This window comes from Trachurus japonicus, chromosome 18, assembly GCF_045865225.1.
Source record: "Trachurus japonicus isolate A0001 chromosome 18, Traja_1.0".
NCBI classification, from domain to species: Eukaryota; Metazoa; Chordata; class Actinopteri; order Carangiformes; family Carangidae; genus Trachurus; species Trachurus japonicus.
The window spans coordinates 21,220,016-21,237,302 of record NC_140924.1 but is presented as its reverse complement, the minus strand read 5'-3'; the positions used below and the strand labels follow the sequence as shown (position 1 = coordinate 21,237,302).

The 17,287-nt window shown below is 40.2% G+C and overlaps 1 protein-coding gene across 2 annotated transcripts; it reads left to right on the top strand.

Annotated features, from left to right (window-relative positions):
- Positions 1-3,481: 3,481 nt before the first annotated feature.
- On the top strand, positions 3,482-16,389 carry LOC146969269 (breakpoint cluster region protein). 2 transcript variants are annotated; one of them, XR_015034173.1, is made up of 22 exons: positions 3,482-3,576; positions 3,936-4,048; positions 4,776-4,880; positions 6,360-6,593; positions 7,207-7,314; positions 7,399-7,453; positions 7,530-7,582; positions 7,795-7,932; positions 8,086-8,207; positions 9,260-9,416; positions 9,534-9,653; positions 9,743-9,818; positions 10,316-10,414; positions 11,148-11,222; positions 11,310-11,407; positions 11,756-11,857; positions 12,809-12,972; positions 13,244-13,379; positions 14,463-14,597; positions 14,863-14,968; positions 15,251-15,392; positions 16,197-16,389. XR_015034173.1 is itself a non-coding variant. In XM_085758881.1 (22 exons), the coding sequence occupies exons 1-22, from the start codon at positions 3,525-3,527 to the stop codon at positions 16,296-16,298; spliced, it is 2,496 nt and encodes an 831-aa protein (XP_085615007.1). In that variant the 5' UTR covers positions 3,482-3,524; the 3' UTR covers positions 16,299-16,389. The 2 variants fall into 2 exon arrangements, 1 of the variants encoding a protein (XP_085615007.1); XM_085758881.1 differs by having other exon boundaries at positions 13,240-13,379.
- The last annotated feature ends 898 nt before the right edge of the window (positions 16,390-17,287 follow it).

The window sequence follows — 17,287 nt, the reverse complement described above, 5'->3', positions numbered from 1 at the left end:
CCATGTGTTAACCCTTCGTAACACGGGGCTAATGCTTGACTCCCTCACATTCTTCAACAGCTCAAATACAATTCAGAACAACTAACATAAAGACAAAAGTTTCACACCACTCAGGATTAACTTGTTTAAATGGGTAAAATGTGTAAGTGCTCAATCTACTAAAACAATCATTAGTGAGATATAGTGTTGATCAGTAATCGCAAAGTCGAGAATATACTACCGGTATGTTCAGTGTTAGTTCTGATGAGGTAACTGTGCAGCTTGGCATCTCCAGTGTAGAGACACAGGTTCAGCTTTATCTCATCAGTCAGTAAAACATTGGTGTTCTGTTTTATTTGTTAATCAGTGAGGCACAATATCAAACTCAGTTAGTAAAGGTGAATATTCAGTGTTAAGACAGTTTTCACCCTAACAGAGGTCAGAACGTACTGAAGGGTCATGGTGGTGGTGCCAGAGGAGGAATCAGAGGATCACCAGCCAGCTGTTCCCTCAGGTCCTATACATAATACAACATTTTCAGATTAACAACAGTCATTATGGGGAAAAACAAGTCAAAACAAGAGCAGGCGTGAGGTGCAGAGGCTGGTGGTTTGATGCCACGGAAACCACATGCTACATCCTGGACCCAGAGGTACATATGATTCAGGAAGTGAGGTGCCGAGGACACATTTCACTGTCTACAGATACTGAAGCAGTGGAACAAGTTTCTTATTTTTTTTAAAAACTTTTTCTCACTCCCAGCATTAGGCTGAAAACAGCTTCAACTGCTCCTCACTGCACCGTTCAGTGTTCAGCATCTCCACCTCCCACACACTGGAGTGGATGTGAAGATGTGAAACAGTAACTGCTTTCACACCCTGGGGCATCGTTTCTGTTATTGCTTTACAACTTTACAACAGCTTTGCCTTCATCTCCTGGCGATAACAGGTTGTAATCATACGTTTCACAATGCTCTAGTAATGCTCTATGCATCTCTCTATGTATTTCTTATTTACTTATCAATAGCATTGATTATTATATTTTATCTTTTTGATCCGCTTTTTAAACCCGGTGCCTAGAGGATCAGTTCTCATAACTTTGTTAATGTCACAATACAAAAATAAACATGTTCAGTGTCGTTTTAATATCACGGATGAGGCTTTAGGGTTAACCAAATTCAGTTTTTAACCAACCACCTTAACCCACCTTTTTATTGTCATTTATTAATATTCATATGTTCAGCCTGGGCACGAAAGGAAATAGAAACTCTCTAAAGCGGACACACTGTGGTGGGTATTGCTCTCACTGCAGGAGAAGACAGACCTCAGTTGTCTCTATGTATCTACAGGTTCAGTTGTTAGGCTGCTCCCTACTTGTGTAATCCTTTTTGTCTTTAACCTGCAAATAATTTCAAGAGAAACAAAGAAATAATGAATATTTGTGTCTAAGTTGAGATCCCTTGGCTTATGATAATGTTTTAGTCATGTTTAGTTTCCTCAGTTCACCAAAAACGGTTTGATTACTCTATTACTCATAAACCTGGGTGTGTGTGTGTGTGGTTCTTTTTTTTTTTTTTTAGTTGTTCCATCCTGTTTCATTTCTTCTCGTCTGGTTTCAGTTAAGTTTCACTTTCCTGTATTTTGCAAAGTGCAGGAGGAGAATCTGAGAGGCAGAGAGAGGAGTGTGTGATCAGGATGTCAGCAGGAGAAGATACACACTCACAGTCTGTATTGATATGATGACAGTTTTAAAACAATGATTAATACAAATATATTCATAATATGCTTCCTCATTTTACTGTGTCACTATAATGACTGTTGAACTTGGGAAGGCAGCGCCCCTTACTGGAGAAACAGTCTGGTGATGTGACGTTGCCTTCAAGTGCTCTGAGAAATATAGTATTTCTGAACATGCACAAATTGGAAAATGAAACTAAATAAAAGACTAAACACAGACCTTTCAAGTGTTGAGAAAAAAAAAGGTTAGAGGAGATACAGTTAGTTTTATTTATTTTATTTTATTTTTTGAAGTTTTACCAGTAGTAGTTTCTATGTTGTATCACAAATGAAGACAGCTCTAAAAAATGATTTACAATGCATTGACCTTACGGATGTTTTTGAGCCTGTTTTAGCTCATACTTTTTGATTTATGACCCTCATACATACTTCACTACAGTAGTTTTATTCTCACAGTTCTCAGCAGTGAGCTGCATTTAGAAGAATCATTTTATAAACGCATGATCTTTCACCTGCTTAGCACCAAAATTAAAACGTATTTCTTTTTCTGTGCTATTATTCGTAACAGCACAACTCCCTGTTTCCTCATTCTAATTCAGACAGATACAGCTGGTGAGCCTGAGTAGGATTTATCAGCTGGAGAGCCAGATGTATGATGGATAGCTCTAAATAAACAACACTAAAGGAGGGAGATTTGATATCGCTCACACATTTCTACAACAAGTGGCCTCCAAAAAAGGTTTAAAGGAGGTTTAAAGCACCATCCATCATCCAGGTATAATCTTCTCAAATTATCCAGATCATTTAATAAATACCAGACAATGTTGAGTTTATTTGAGTTACAAATATTTTCTGATGCTTTTTCACGTTTTATTGTAAAGTTTGTAAAAACAGAGGAATATTAATCTGTAAAACATTCAGATGCTGATTGCTCATTTTGTATATCAAATACATAAACACTCACATTGACCCTTTCAACTGGAAAACAATCCCACAGTCACACACATAAAAAACCCCATTGCTCTTAAAAAACAGGATCAGAGATGATAGATATGGTTTAATGACAATACAAACCACGACCAACAGCAGTAGCAACGTATCACCACCACTGTTACAGGAAGTGTGTGAATTACCTCAGAGGTGTATAGCTACTGTTTCTGCATTTACAGTCACAACAAGAATCAGAAGCTGAGGTGCAGAAACATGAATGAAATCAGGTTGTGTCAGCTCTTTTCCTGTAGAGGGCAGTGTTAGATTAATAAACAGCTCCTCAGCTCATAACGGTCCCCTGTTTAAAAAAATATTTAATGTGAGAATAAAGTAGTTTACTGATTTGATTTCCACACATTTCAACTGAATAATATATGTTCAGTTAAACCATGATTTATAATTTAATTTAATATAGGCTATTTTATATGTTAAAAACTAGATGCATGTACTTTAATGTAAACTTCTTTTATGGCTTCTTAAGTATATGGGATGATGATAATGCACTTATGTGGTTATATTTATACAATTAGACTTACTCGTCGTTCCAGTAACTAATGAAAGGATATTCAGTGGTGTGGCTCAGAGGAGTGACATTACAGACATTTACAGGAAGTGAGGTGCAACAGTGGGAATGGATCAAACGTGCCTGTTCTCATCAGCTTCAGCGTGTGTCACTCAGACAGGAAGCTGAGTATTTTCCCCTTTTGTGCATCCTCAGCAGAAAGAGGAAGTTTTTGTGTCGCCAGCTGAGTGTGTTCACATGCTGCGTGTTCTCCAGAGCCGCTGTGTGCACGCTGAGGAGAGGACCTGCCAGCCCCGATGGACGTCTACCAGGAGGCTGTGTGTTATCTGGAGTCACAGCATATAGCAGGTGGGTGGACGGAGCCACTGTGTCTTATTGTGGAGGGAGAAAGTTGATTTATGAAGCAGTATGTGTTGTGTTTGGAGAAAATAAAACACTTAACTGCAGAATCCACTTTGAGATAATCCTATAAAAGTAAAAGTGTTTGTTATAATACTTATTGTGCAGTTTTTTTTTAAAGATTAAAAGACTCCTCATTCAAAGAGCAGGCATCTTTTTATTTTATTTGCCACCACAGCTGTGAGCACATTCCTCACTGGGGGGGAAGTAGAGATGGGAACTTGTTTTTGGGTTGTTGTTTTTTTATTATTTCATTACACCCACGTATTACCACATGTTAAGTAAGTACTGGTGTGTTTGTGTGTCAGTCGAAGCGGACCCAGAGGCTGAGGTGTTGGAGGAGGATGTCTTCCAGGAGGAGGCAGTCTCCTGTTTTCTCTCCCCTCTCAACACGGAGAGCGTGGACTTCCCCGACACTCCGGTGAGTTCACACCTCACATCACGTCCCACGATGCTTTACATGGCTCCCTGGACTACATGACCATGTTGCTGTGTACATAATGGTGTTTGATGCTTCAAAAGAATCAAGTTGCAGGTCCTCCCTGACTGGATATCTACTTATATTGTATTTAATTTTGAGGAATATCACACAGTACACACACTTTGTGCTCATGCTCACGTCACGTCTTTATTCTAACAAAAAGAAGCGGAAACAATACTGAAAGATTTAAGTATACTGCTTCCTCATTGGAATCCCACAGATTTACTCAATCATTTTGTTTTTCTTTTCCTCTGCTGAACTGTATTAAACCATAATATGTACAAATGTATCCTACAACCTGGATGTAGAAATCATGACATAGCTTTGTTTGATATAGGAGTCATTCACATACAAAGAAATATATACAGAGTGACATTACTTTGGCTTTGGGTCAGTTATCCCAAAGAAGAATAAACTGTTGTTGTGATGTCATAGAAAGAAAAGCAAATAGACTTATTCTCGATTTTGAAAAACTTGTTGCAAAAAATCTGCTTGTAAACATATCATTTTCTGTAGAAAACTCATGAAACATCATGATTACAAAAGCTGTCAGATGTCGACCACTGAATCAGGTGTATCCACTGAAGAGTCGCAGACTGAATGATTTGTAATGCCGCTGATTTTGAGACTGAACCTGATGAACATTTTTGTGGGATTCGTGATTCAGACGTTGTGCAGCCCGGAGGAGATGTTGGAGAGGAGGCTCCAGGTTCTGAAGGGCGTCCTGGAGAGTGAGGCGGTTTATCTCAGAGAGCTGGAGGCCCTGCTGATGGTAACATCAACACACACCGACACATTATAGTACTTCTTATCTGCACAATATGAGCACAAACTCTCCTCTTGTTAGTCAGTTTCATAAACCCAGAGGCTCACGTGTCGTCACTAGTTTTTCCTCTGGGTTTTATTCTATTGCAAAAGCAGTGAAGAAACTGTTGATATGATTTTTTCACTCACTGTTAAACTTCCCTTTTGTGTTCTTCTTTCACCACACTACACGTACTAGAATTAAACATGTGTTTCACTTCCCAGAATCACCTTGAACCTCTTATTTTGATTAATTTTAAATAATGTATTTTTCATTTTATTTAATATGATAACCCAGTAGGTATATTTATTGTTTTGAATGTGTCATGTAGGCTACTGTAGGCTAGTTTCAGCTGCAGACACTGTGTGGTTGTTTCGCTGCCTGTGGTTAGCATTTGGTCATTCAAGACTATATAAAGTAGGTCTGTCATCTAAGGTTATTACTGTTCAGTTTCCCAGTTTGACCGCAAGTGTATGGTTCTCCATTAGAAATGTAGTTCCCCTTTCTTCCTTAATTGATAGCGGTCTCATGTTTGCAGTTTATATGAAGCTACAGCAGGCTGACGTAGCGTTAGCCTAGCTCAACACAGCTATCCTTGTTCAAAAGTAGCCTAATACAAATCTATGTTCAGCAACCTTTAAGCTCACCAATTAACTTTAATTTGAATAATAATGTTTGAATAAAGCATTTCACTGCCAGGCAAGGCAAGGCAAATGTATTTATATAGCCCATTTTTACAAACAGTTTGTCTCAAAGGGCTTTACATGGCATCACATTGTATGATTGTGTACGTGACAAAAAACAATATTAATAATTTATTTGTAGGATTAAAGGAGATTCATATAGCTAACACATACTTATGCTAACCTGCAGAAAAACAGAACTGGTTACATTGAAAAACTTTTTCTTTCACACATGTATATTACGAGGTTAAAAATGATGTGAGAATTAACTTTTGCAACTTTTTGAGGTTAGGTTGTTACAGGAGGGGCTCTTTCTGTCAATTTCTTATTTCTTTTTTCTGTGCTATTAATAGCAACAGCAACCCCCTGTTTCCTCATTCTCATTCAAGATGTGACTCACTTTACTTTAAAAACATGGATGTGAGAAATGAATACGGCTGGTCAGAGGGTGGATGTTTGGTCTGTGATGGTTTGTGTTTGGTTTGTGCTGACAATCAGTAGGTCTATAGGTCATTGTCTACGTGTTCATATCGTGAAAATGTTCTATATTGGTTTGTCAGTGGTTTGAGAGTTGAGCTCAGCTGAAGATATACATGAGTGGAGCTTGGTGATGCATGAGCTGTGAACTCTGCGCTCAATTCTGCGTGTCGCTCAGCCACTTTTCTTTTGTTTTCTCGCATGGTTTTCTCACTTAAACTGTTGGCCTGCTTGTTTTCTTTTTTCTTTTTATGTATTTATTTATTTTTTAAATGTCTCTCTCTAGCCCATGAAGGCACTGCGGGCCTCAGCCGGGACCTCTCAGCCCGTTCTCACCACTCGGGAGGTGCAGACTGTTTTCTACCAGGTGCCCGAGCTCAGAGACCTGCACCACAGCTTCCACTCTGGGCTGAAGGCCCGGCTGAACGGTCTCTGTCAGACGGAGCCTGGCTCCAGTGAGGAGAGAGAAATGAGCCACACAGGGTTTGAGCTGATGGTGGGAGACCTGTTTCTGAAAATGGTGAGTTTACACTGTACACAACCTGGTGAGCTAGTCTAGGTCAAGTGTTGTTATGAATGAATTCCCACACTTCTGGACAGGGCCGTTGCTAGGAATTCCGGGCACCCTGAAAGAATACTAAAGTGGGCCCCTACCCCCTGACTTTTCCACTTTTTTTCTTAGGCTACGTATGTATTATCATTTTTTATTAAAGCCTACTTTGTTTTGATGCTAATGCAGCATTACTATGAGTATTAGTTAGGGTCTTATGCAGAATAAATCAGTCATACAAAGATTAGACTATTGGGTTTTTTTTTGTGGGCCCTACTGGGCCCCTAGAATTATCATCACCTTTCTCCCCTATACAACGGCCCTGCTTCTGGATATAAACCCTGTTAATAACCCCTATCCCTAAACCCTAGATCTAACCCTGACCCTAGCGTTCATTTTCTGTCATTTTGAAGGGTGCATAATTTCATTTTCAAGGAAATCAATTCAGAGATTTGTGGCGACCATCAAAGAGAAATTCTGCCATTTTAAAATGTATTATCCACTGATGTCCAAACATCTTTTAGTCAAATATACTATATCATACTCTCTCCCCCTCTTTTTATCTATCATTTTGCCCACACAGGTGAACCAGCTCGGTCTGTATGGTGGTTTCATTGGGAACTATGAGGAAGCCGTTGAAGTTGTTCGCAAGTGTACGCAGACAGACCCTCGTTTCCGAACTCTGGCCGAGGTATTAACGACCGACTGTACTTCTACTTCCAGAAGATCTCCGTGAATACAAGTTCCTTCCTCACTTTTTCTCCTGCTTTTTCAGAGCATGATGTCCACAAATGGAGCAGACAAAACTCGGACCACATACACATTTGAAGGTACAAACTCTGAATTTGTGTTTTTATAAACAACCTTTTAGCTGTTGGTGTCTAATTGGCCTCTGTCCCTTCACAGCTCTACTGTACAAGCCTCTGGACAGAGTGACCAGGACCACACTAGTGCTGCGTGTGAGAAAACACTGGATAATTAATTGTATTATTTATTAATAGACTATAATGATAATATAGATAAAGATAATATATTTCATTATTATTTTTAATTACATTACAGCTTCTAGTGCTTTTTCCCATAATGTATTTCTGAATCAGAGCACAGCTACTTGTTGCTCCTCCCCCCACTTTGCATTTTCTGACTGAGCAACCTCTGTGTGATCTTGTAGGACCTCCTGAAGACGACACCGGAGGAGCACAGGGATTACGTAGCCTTACAGGAAGCTCTGCGATTGTCTCGTAGCTTCCTGTCTGGTGTCAATGAAAGTTCACAGTGCAAACGAGAGGTCACGCTCAGCCACGGCATGGTGAGGCCCGTCGGTACAAACCCTGGCGACACTGAAACATGATTCATTCTGTGTTTACATGTGAAACCCATTCTCACATACCATCATCACACAGCATACAGTAACCCAGGATGTAACGTACCTGTTTGTCTGTGTGTATTTGTGTTACTACAGAGGCGTAAGCTGATGCGTGACGGCTTTGTGGTGGATGTGAGCGAGGGGGAACGCAGCCTGCGTCACCTCTTCCTCTACACCGACCTCCTGCTGTGCACTAGATTCAAACATGCAACCAAAGGGTAAGAACACCAGGGCTTGTGGGAAATGTGGCCTACATATTGAACTGAGCAGCAGCAACGCTGCATATTTCATCTTGTTGTCAGCTGTTTGTCATAAAATGGTGTCACAGGTCAGTAACTCTCTGTACCTGTATCTCCTGCAAGTCTGTGTCAGTGTAGTCTTAATGCTTTTTAAGTTGGTACATTGTTCATACCTGTATCACATAGACTATAGGTAGTTAAATGATTTTGTTGTAGCGGGTATACTGAAGTATTAATGCATAAGTGGATATACTGCCTATACCTGCATATAACATAGACTCACCACTGGTCTGTGTACACTTTGAAGAGTCTCTGACTGAAATTGAGCAAAATATATTCACATATTGAGTTGGTTGTTACACTTGAGCACTTAGCTAACTCAGTTAGCTAGCAAGCAGAGATGCTTTGGCAACTAAAAGTATAATGGTTTAAATATCTAAAAGCAATACAGCTAATCAAACAGTTGAAACAGTGAGCTCAAAGTAATGAATAAGCAGTTAGCTTAAGTGTTAATTGTGTTTACTTAAACGTTAGCAAGTGACAAATAGAAGCAGAGCAAATAGCTAGCTAAAGTCCTTAAGTATTAGGTAATTAATAAATAGTTAAACTAAATAACTAAAAGTTGTAAAAATAAAAAATGGGTGAATGACAATGCAAACTAGAACCCGCCCCCCCCCCCAGCTAAAACAGATGAGTAAAAAGCACAATTAATGCATAACCAGTTTAAAAAAGTGGCTTAAAGTGATGGATAAAAGTCTTACCTTACCAATATCCAAATCATGTCCAATCAGCTGAATTTACCACAGCTGGACTCCAATCAAGGTGCAGATGATCCAACATCATGTGTATCATCACATTTCTGTTTCTTCTTTTTTGATAAGTTTGTTGTTATGGGATGTTGAGTGTAGTTCAATGACGGAAAATTAATTGTTGTTTTTTTTATTTGACAAAAAGCTGCAAAATATAAAAAAGAAAGAAGAAAAAAAAGAAAAAGAATTAGCTAAGATGTGTGTCTGTGTGTGTTCCTTCAGGAAGCAGGACCAGTACAGGTTCTGCTGGTACGTGCCCCTCGCTGGGCTCAGACTACGCTGGGTCGCGGATCAGGACCGATCGCCTGAGGCACAGCTGCGCTTACAAAACATAAGAACCAGGATGTACAACCTCCGACAGCAGCTTCAGCAACATGCAGTACGCTAATGTGCAGGAGACACAAATAACACAAGTGGGACTAGATGTGTGACCAGTCTGTATGTCTGTTTGTTTCTAACACATGAATGACATATAAAAATGTGTTTATGTGTGAAGAAGGGGTCCAGAGGCATGAACCTGGGAGCTCGCAACAGGAAGAAACTGGAGCAAATGGAGTTGATGCTGCTCACACACTCTCCTGATTATAGACTGGAGCTGCACAGCCTTAGTTGCAAGGTACACACACACACACATACAAACACACATCCATCTTTTCAGGACAAGAGCATTTAAACATGAGTGCAATCTGTTTTGTCTCCCTGCAGAGCCACACGCTCCTCTTCTCTTCATTGTATGAACTTGAAGAATGGAGAGAAGCCATTTACAAACTCACCACAGATAGTAAGTTCACATTAACAAATGCCTGCTACTAGTTTTGTGGCTAAGTCTACTTCTCAAAATTTAGAGGCTGTTTCAGTTGACAGATTCTGCAAACGCTGGTCAAACACTCAAATACTTGTTGAAGGAACAAGTTGTGGGTTGGGCGTCAACACCACCACAACTTCAGCAGCACGCCTGTTTCTGAGCGCTGTGTGATAGCCGAGTGTGAGTGTAACATAGGTGACATACTTTGAAATGTCATGTGCAGCCAAAAAGAAAGAAGTTTTAAAAGACCAAGACCGCAACTTTCATTGAGAGTTTTCATTTTTCATGCAAAAATGTCACATATTCTCAAATTCAAGCTTTTCAAGTATGAAGATGAAGGGTTTTTTTTTTTTTTTTTTTTGTCTAATGTGATGGAACATATTTGCTTTAACCTGACGGTTTTTCTTCTTTCTTGAGTCACTGTGCTTGTGGAAGCTGATTGGTGCCAATTCTTGCCATGTGTTGTTTGTCAGACATTGAAACAGTCCCTCCAGACCTGCTCACTCTTACCAGTGCATGTGTGAAACTGAGAATGACCCAGCAGCCGCCACTACAAAGCTCCAACGACGCTGGTACAACCACCATCTCTCTGTACCCACCTCAGTCTTTTTCCTTTTTTTTCTCTTATTACCACAGAATCATGTCTTAAAGCAGAAGTAAGCGATATTTTTGTGTTAATATAAGTCTTAAATAGTTCTATCTTCCGACAGCAATCACTTACATAGAGTGTTTGGACCGAAACACGGATCTCTCAGTCCCTCTGCTCTGCTCTGAGTCGAGGAGAAAACATTTATCGTATCCTACAGTTTTTATCCAATGAGGAGAGAGAACGGCACGCAGGGCTGTGTGTGCAGCCAAGGAACGCCGTGAATGTGGCGACGTAGGGACGAGGACTGTTATGGTGCGTTCAAGGAAACTCGTAACTCGTGATTTTCCGACCTGTGAAGTCGTACCAGTTCGATCTGGTATGAGTTCACGGGTCGGAAGTTACGAGTGGCCGTTATAGTGACTTTCACAGGTAAAACAGGTCGGAAAAACACGAGTGGGTTGCCTGGAACGCTACAAAGTCGTAAGTTGTGACTTGAACCTGTAATTTACGGTTTCAAAAGCCTGCCTGGAACGCAGCATTAGCCAAAACGACCGGATCGCTTACTTCTGCTTTAAATACAGTACAGTTGATTCTCTTCATACTGCCCACAAAACCTCTGGGCTCAGTCTGTGTTTCTCTCGTCTTTATTTCACATTAATTTGGGGACGATAAAATCCAGTGAGCTTTAGGATATTTTTGTCTCTGTCTCTCTCCAGTGGAGGACACTCAGTCGTTATGTGGGACTCTGACAGTGGCGATTCACTCCGCCTACGGCCTACAACAACCATCCAGTAGGTTTTCATATTTTAAAATCGCACTTTATTAAAAAAAAGATTTAAAAAACTATAAGAATAAAGTTTTGCATTTTTATCTTGCAGGTGTTTATGTGTGTGTGGAGGTGGATGGCTATGAGTTTTATGATAAGGAGGCCCAGACTCACTCTTCAGTCCACAGTCTTCACCCACAATGGGACGAGGTGAGACTTTGAAATGAATCATCTCACCTTAAGCTGGAGTTAAACCTGATATGTCTGCAGATCTGGTGGAGTGTGACAGTTGTTGGATGGTTTGTCAGGCGGTCCGTGTTGCTGAATGACATCTTTGTGTCTAGACAACATCCGACATGATGTCAGGCCTCAGCTGAACCTACAGGGGATTTAAAAGTCCACAGTGTGGCCTTCTGCTTTAAACATGATCAGTGGCAGTAAAACCTGCTCTAAATCCAACTGGCAGCCAGGATTGAAAGGCTCACAGCTCTTGTCAGAGCTTTAGGACACCGAGGTGTTTGGTGTCTGTGTTAATGAGGTCTTCTTTGTTTCAAACAGGAGCTGTCTTTCGAGGTGGACCGGGCTCAGAACCTCAGGGTGCTCTGTGTGAGTCAGTCCGCCACACAGGACGATGTTGTGCTGGGAAAAACGTCTTTAAAGGTACAAAAATACTTAAGCCTCTGCATATTATCACCCCAAAAGGTTTACTGTCAAGTGTCAATCCTTGAAAAGCAATATTTAGAGAAAAGTGTGAAAGCATTGGTCAACAATTGATCCAATCACTGTTATATATTATACTACCAATGTAGACATGTAATATATATCGTGATTTATGTATATTATGTATTATCATCCCCAAAATACATCTTCAGGATATAAAAAGATATGTTTTTATAACATGCATAAAAATGTAATTGTAAAATTCACTATTCAATATCTTCACTATGATTTTTCATATGATATCAGGTGTTGCAACCATACAGTACATGTTATTATATTATATTATAAGATTCTCTATGCTTATAAGCTCTATGCTTTTCTTTTTAATTTTCTTATAAGCTACGCTTACATGATCGGAAAATGTTCTCAGACTTTTGAAAGCCACTATAAATACTATCAACATACTGACAGGCTTTTGAGATGGAGACATATTTAAGTCTGCAATATGAAGAATATTATAAACACAATGTATTTGCATGGGGTGGATATGTCAATATATGAAATGAATGGGTTCCAAGTTTTTACATTTTACATATATGTCCTTAAATGTACATATATAGGGTTAGGGTTAGAGATTTTATATATGTAGCCTATATTGCATTTGCAGGTAGTTGACAAACATTTTAGCATCTTTGAGCCTGTTTTTGCTTCACAAGGCTTTGCTAACAAGAGCATAATTTCTGGGTGCAGCAAATAAACATAGTGACCAGCATGTTGTAAAAAAGATTAAAATATGTTCTTCAGGAGATGGTGGAGACCAAAAACAGAGCTCAAAGGAGAGTCCATGCCAGACTATTGACATGCATTATTGTGTGTTTTCACATTGTTCTGCTGCACTAATAATACACTGTAATGTCCCCTTGTTGATTTAAACATGTTTGTGTTCATCAGCTTGAGTCTAAATCCATGGATAAGCGATGGAGGAGACAGACTTTACAGCTTGGCCAAGTGGAGGTGACTCTGTCGGTTAAATACAACCCTCACCCACTGAAGCTGCCCAGCCTCACAGCTCAACACCCGCCCATCTTCTGCGTCCCTATTGAAACTGTGGCTCAGTAAGTTCCCACCGGTCTGTTCAAGACATGAAAGTGTTTCCACCAAACCTGTCTGTGCCCACCACGTGGTGTCTGAAATACCTGAAACTGAAAGGTTCAGAGATCAGCCCAGAGTTTTATTTCCCTTTCCCCCATAGCTACAGCTAGTTTCAGGAAGTGGAGGTGGTTTGTTTGGTGGGACAGTTGACTGTAGAGAAGCAGAAGTGTGGCAACAGTAAAGTCTGAAATCAAACAACATTTTTCCGAACGCTTCAAATTCTCTTCCAGACAGGAGGGAGTGCTCGTCCCCCATGTGGTGCGATGCTGCGTGGAGGAGGTGGAGCGGAGAGGCATGGATGAGGTGGGAATCTACCGGGTCTCAGGAACCACCAGTGAAATCAGCACGCTCAAAGCTGCGTTCAACACCAGTAAGAAAACACACACAGAGAGACCTGAGTTTTCTGTTGGCATGTGTTACCGTGTCTCCAAAGTGTAATTCAGACAGGGCAGTTGTTATTTCATATTCTCTGACTGCTTGAAACAACAGGTGTTTGTCGGACTAATGCCAGAAATCTGGTCGAATGTGGTCGACTTTATTTTTACTTTCTTACTTCATGTTTGGATTCATTACAGGGGGTGAAACATTATCCAAATGTCTCGTATTTGCTTCCAGTGAAACGCACTGACAATCAATCTTCTCTTGACAGTAGTTTCCCCCCCAGTTTAACATTATCAAACAGTGCAAACAGCTGAAGACTACAGTGGCCCTGAGGGCGCAACACACTGCAACTAAAGAAAACACACGCAAAAACGCAAATGTGGTAAATCCATCAATTTGACAACACAAAGTGTTTCAGGGGACGGGAAAGTAGTGTCAGAATTACCTTATGTTGACATTTTTATACACCAAACCTTTATCATTTAACGCAACACCAACAGGTAGTCATCAAGAAGCATTAGCGCAAAGTACAGTCCGTCATTTTTTGTGTCCCCATATGCTGTCAAAGTGATGATTTCTGAATTTGTTAGAAACAAAAACCAGTTCATGAACAAAAACCTGCAAAACTGGCGACATTAGCCTCAGCTGCACATTGAGCTAAACGCTAACAAAGACGGTTTTGAATATCTTTGACGCTAATTAGTGACTGTTAGCATGCTAACACAAAGTGGTGAACATTTAATCTGCTGAACATAAGCATGTTAGCATCGTATTAGCATGCTTACAGTATGTTAGACATTAGTGCTAAACACCACTTTGCAACCTCAGTGAACCTCAAAAATGGCGTCGCGCCTTTTGTGTTTGTGCCTGTGTGACCACAATCTGACAAACGAAACCTCAGTCAGTCCGTTTTAAAGGCACGTTTTAGAGGCACATTGGTCTCCAAGGTGAAGCTGTTTGCTACATAGGCTACTACATGTTTTATGATGGGGGGCTTTTGCTCTTATAAAGCAGGTAGCACAAGAAAACACAATAACAGCGATGGTAATTAATTATCATGTGTCCTCCTCAGATCTACGTGAAGCAGTGACCAGGCTGAGGAGTGCCGAGGTGAACGCCGTCTCTGGGGTTCTCAAACTTTATTTCAGAGAGCTGCCTGAACCTCTCATACCCACTGAGCTGTTTCAGAGTCTGGCCTCAACAGTGGGTAAGAGGAGCACACACAAATTCACTTCTTACAGTAAGTAGCCTAGTAAGTAGCAGCCTAAGTATAGGCTACTAATAGATATATGGGTTTCCCTTTTTGGCTTCCTTCGTGATATCATCAAATGCTGTTAAGAGGTCACCTGCTGCCAGTAATGGTATTAAAAACATCGCACAGGCCACAGATACAACCCGCCATTGATGACTGATAAAAGTCAACACATGGTTTGTGTCACCTCTAAATGAAGCTTAACCTGTTTCCGCTGCAGACATCCAGGACGAAAACTCAAAGCTCGTCTCCCTGCTGTCCCTGCTGCAGTCCTGTCCCGACGCCAACCGCCAAACCTTCCTCTACCTCATGCACCACCTCCAACGGTCCGTGGCGGATGACACAGCACCACATAATCACTCCTCAGTTCAGTTATTGCTCCATCGTTCGATGGACAGGGAAGCATTAGTTCCCCCCTATAATCCCCTGTTGAACCATTGAAATGATTTACTATATTAAAGTGAAGTGTCATTCACGAAAAACATACGCGTCATTTGGAGTGAAATTAAAGCAGAAAATGACAATAACATGAATTACTTGTGATGTTGCTGCAGTGTCGCTCTCAGTTTCTTGTACCTTACATTTCCTCTCATACATTTTTTCCCCAGAGTGTCTGAGAAGGAGAACGTCAACAAGATGTCTCTGATGAACCTGGCTACAGTGTTCGGCCCGAGCCTTGTACGCCCCCCTGTGGCTGGACAGGGACACGACGGCCCGACCGTGGACATCTCTCAGGAGGTGGTGGTCCAGGTGGGTGGGAAACTGTGAGAAGTGCTGTTCAATACTCAAAGAAAATGTTTGGTGTTTCAGCTTTTTTTTTTTTTTTTTCCATGAAGCCAGAAATGAGGAAAAAATCTGTCAATTCAGACACAATAATATTATTTATTTAGTTTAGGATAGGCTTTTAAAGTCAAAAATAGTCCTATATAACTCTACATATAATATTCACTCACTGATTTTAAACTGTTGCTAAAGCACCAACATTTTTTTTTCAATCAATTGGATATAAATTTGTTAAACACACAGTTGCCCATCAAGTTGGAATAATTTTTGTTTTCAGACACATTCCTCTTTTTATTCCTATTATAAAGGTTACTTGTGGTTTAAGTTTCACAGTGATATGTTTGGAAGATATACACTTTATCTAGCAATAATAAATCACATTGTCACAATGAGAAGAGGTAAAAAAAAAAAAAGTATTCCAACTCTATTGGCAACCATGTATAAAATTAACTGTATAATTAAAAATTAAAGTGGTATATTATTCTTTTAATTAATTCAACAAATATAAATCAATCTATCTTGACGTATAAACACACATTATTTTTTAATGCTAATAGTATAAAAAACTATTCTGAATACTTGGAATACATTTATCATAAATTATACAAAATGTATAGTCACATATTGTACTATACATAATTTAATATAAGCCTCTGTGTTTCATTTCGTGAGTGTCTAAAATAACAAAGACAAAGGTCAAGTTAGACTTTCAACTTCTGCTTTTTTCTGTGCATGTGTGTGTGTGTTGTGTGTGTGTGTGTTGTGTTTTAGGTCCAGGTGGTTTTCTCCTACCTGCAGTGCAACAACCTCCCTGAAGCCCAGATCTGTTTGGCCCATGACACGGACGCTGACGACGAGACCACCCACATGTGAGACCACCACCGGTGTCACGGCAGGAGACTCAAATAGTGTGTGTTTAAAAAAACAAACAAACTGTCAGACAATAAATGTATTTATTGATGGATATACGGTCTTTGTATTTGCGAATATTTCGTTTTAATAAATTGTAAAATCCAGCACAATATATAAAGTGAAACATTACATTTAGCCATTTTTATGCCTAATTAGTTTAGACTTTTAATCAATTTCCAAATATTTAAAATCAAATTACACTACACAACCGCTTTCCCTCTGGTCTCGGCAAAGTAGATGTTCAAGTATTGATTATATTTTGGGTTCCTTTTGGACCTGGAGACAGCCTTTGAGAATACGTTGATAAAAGTTACTGGATAAAATGAATGAAAAATAAATAAAAGTGAAATCTAAACACAATATCAGCTGTTTTTAAATGTCTTATTGTTTTTGAACACGTGCACCCGGGACTCCAAGATGAAGCAGATGGATTTGACGGCGCAGAGAAGAAGTGTGACGCTGAAATGTGGTGGAGGAAAAATCAGGGGTGCAGATGTTGTAAAAAAAAAAAAAAAAAAAAAGGTCAGAGGTCATTCTCCCCCCCGACCCTGAAATCTAATCAGTTACGGTTCAGATCCAACTAGACGAAGTTCACCACAGAGTGTACGCCCCATAAAAGTCATGCACACACATACAGCACGCTGGAAGCAAACATACACACACACTCAGACACACACATGCAGCCCGTGTTCGACCCATCCACCACACCACAGATGGGAGTCTCTTTTCAACCCCGCCACCTGGACATGCCGGTCTAGTGTTACCTCTAACCTTTTACCCCGATACCCCCCCTCCTTTAGTCTTCTGATCGCTAATCCTGGACCCCCAGTCCGGCTCTGCCAGCCCCAACACACCGCGGACCGTGTGCGGACACCATAACAACATCCAGAACAAGTCTCAAACTGAGGAACAAAAAAAAGCAGAACGCCATAAATCATGTGTCCCCTCTA

What these genes read in the sequence shown, in the direction of transcription:
- LOC146969269 (XM_085758881.1), top strand. Translation starts at nt 3,525, where the DNA reads ATGGACGTCTACCAGGAGGCTGTGTGTTATCTGGAGTCACAGCATATA. An exon ending in TGGACTTCCCCGACACTCCG is followed by an intron (nt 4,049 to 4,775) that starts GTGAGTTCACAC and finishes TTCGTGATTCAG; the next exon opens with ACGTTGTGCAGCCCGGAGGA. An exon ending in TGCACAGCCTTAGTTGCAAG is followed by an intron (nt 9,654 to 9,742) that starts GTACACACACAC and finishes GTCTCCCTGCAG; the next exon opens with AGCCACACGCTCCTCTTCTC.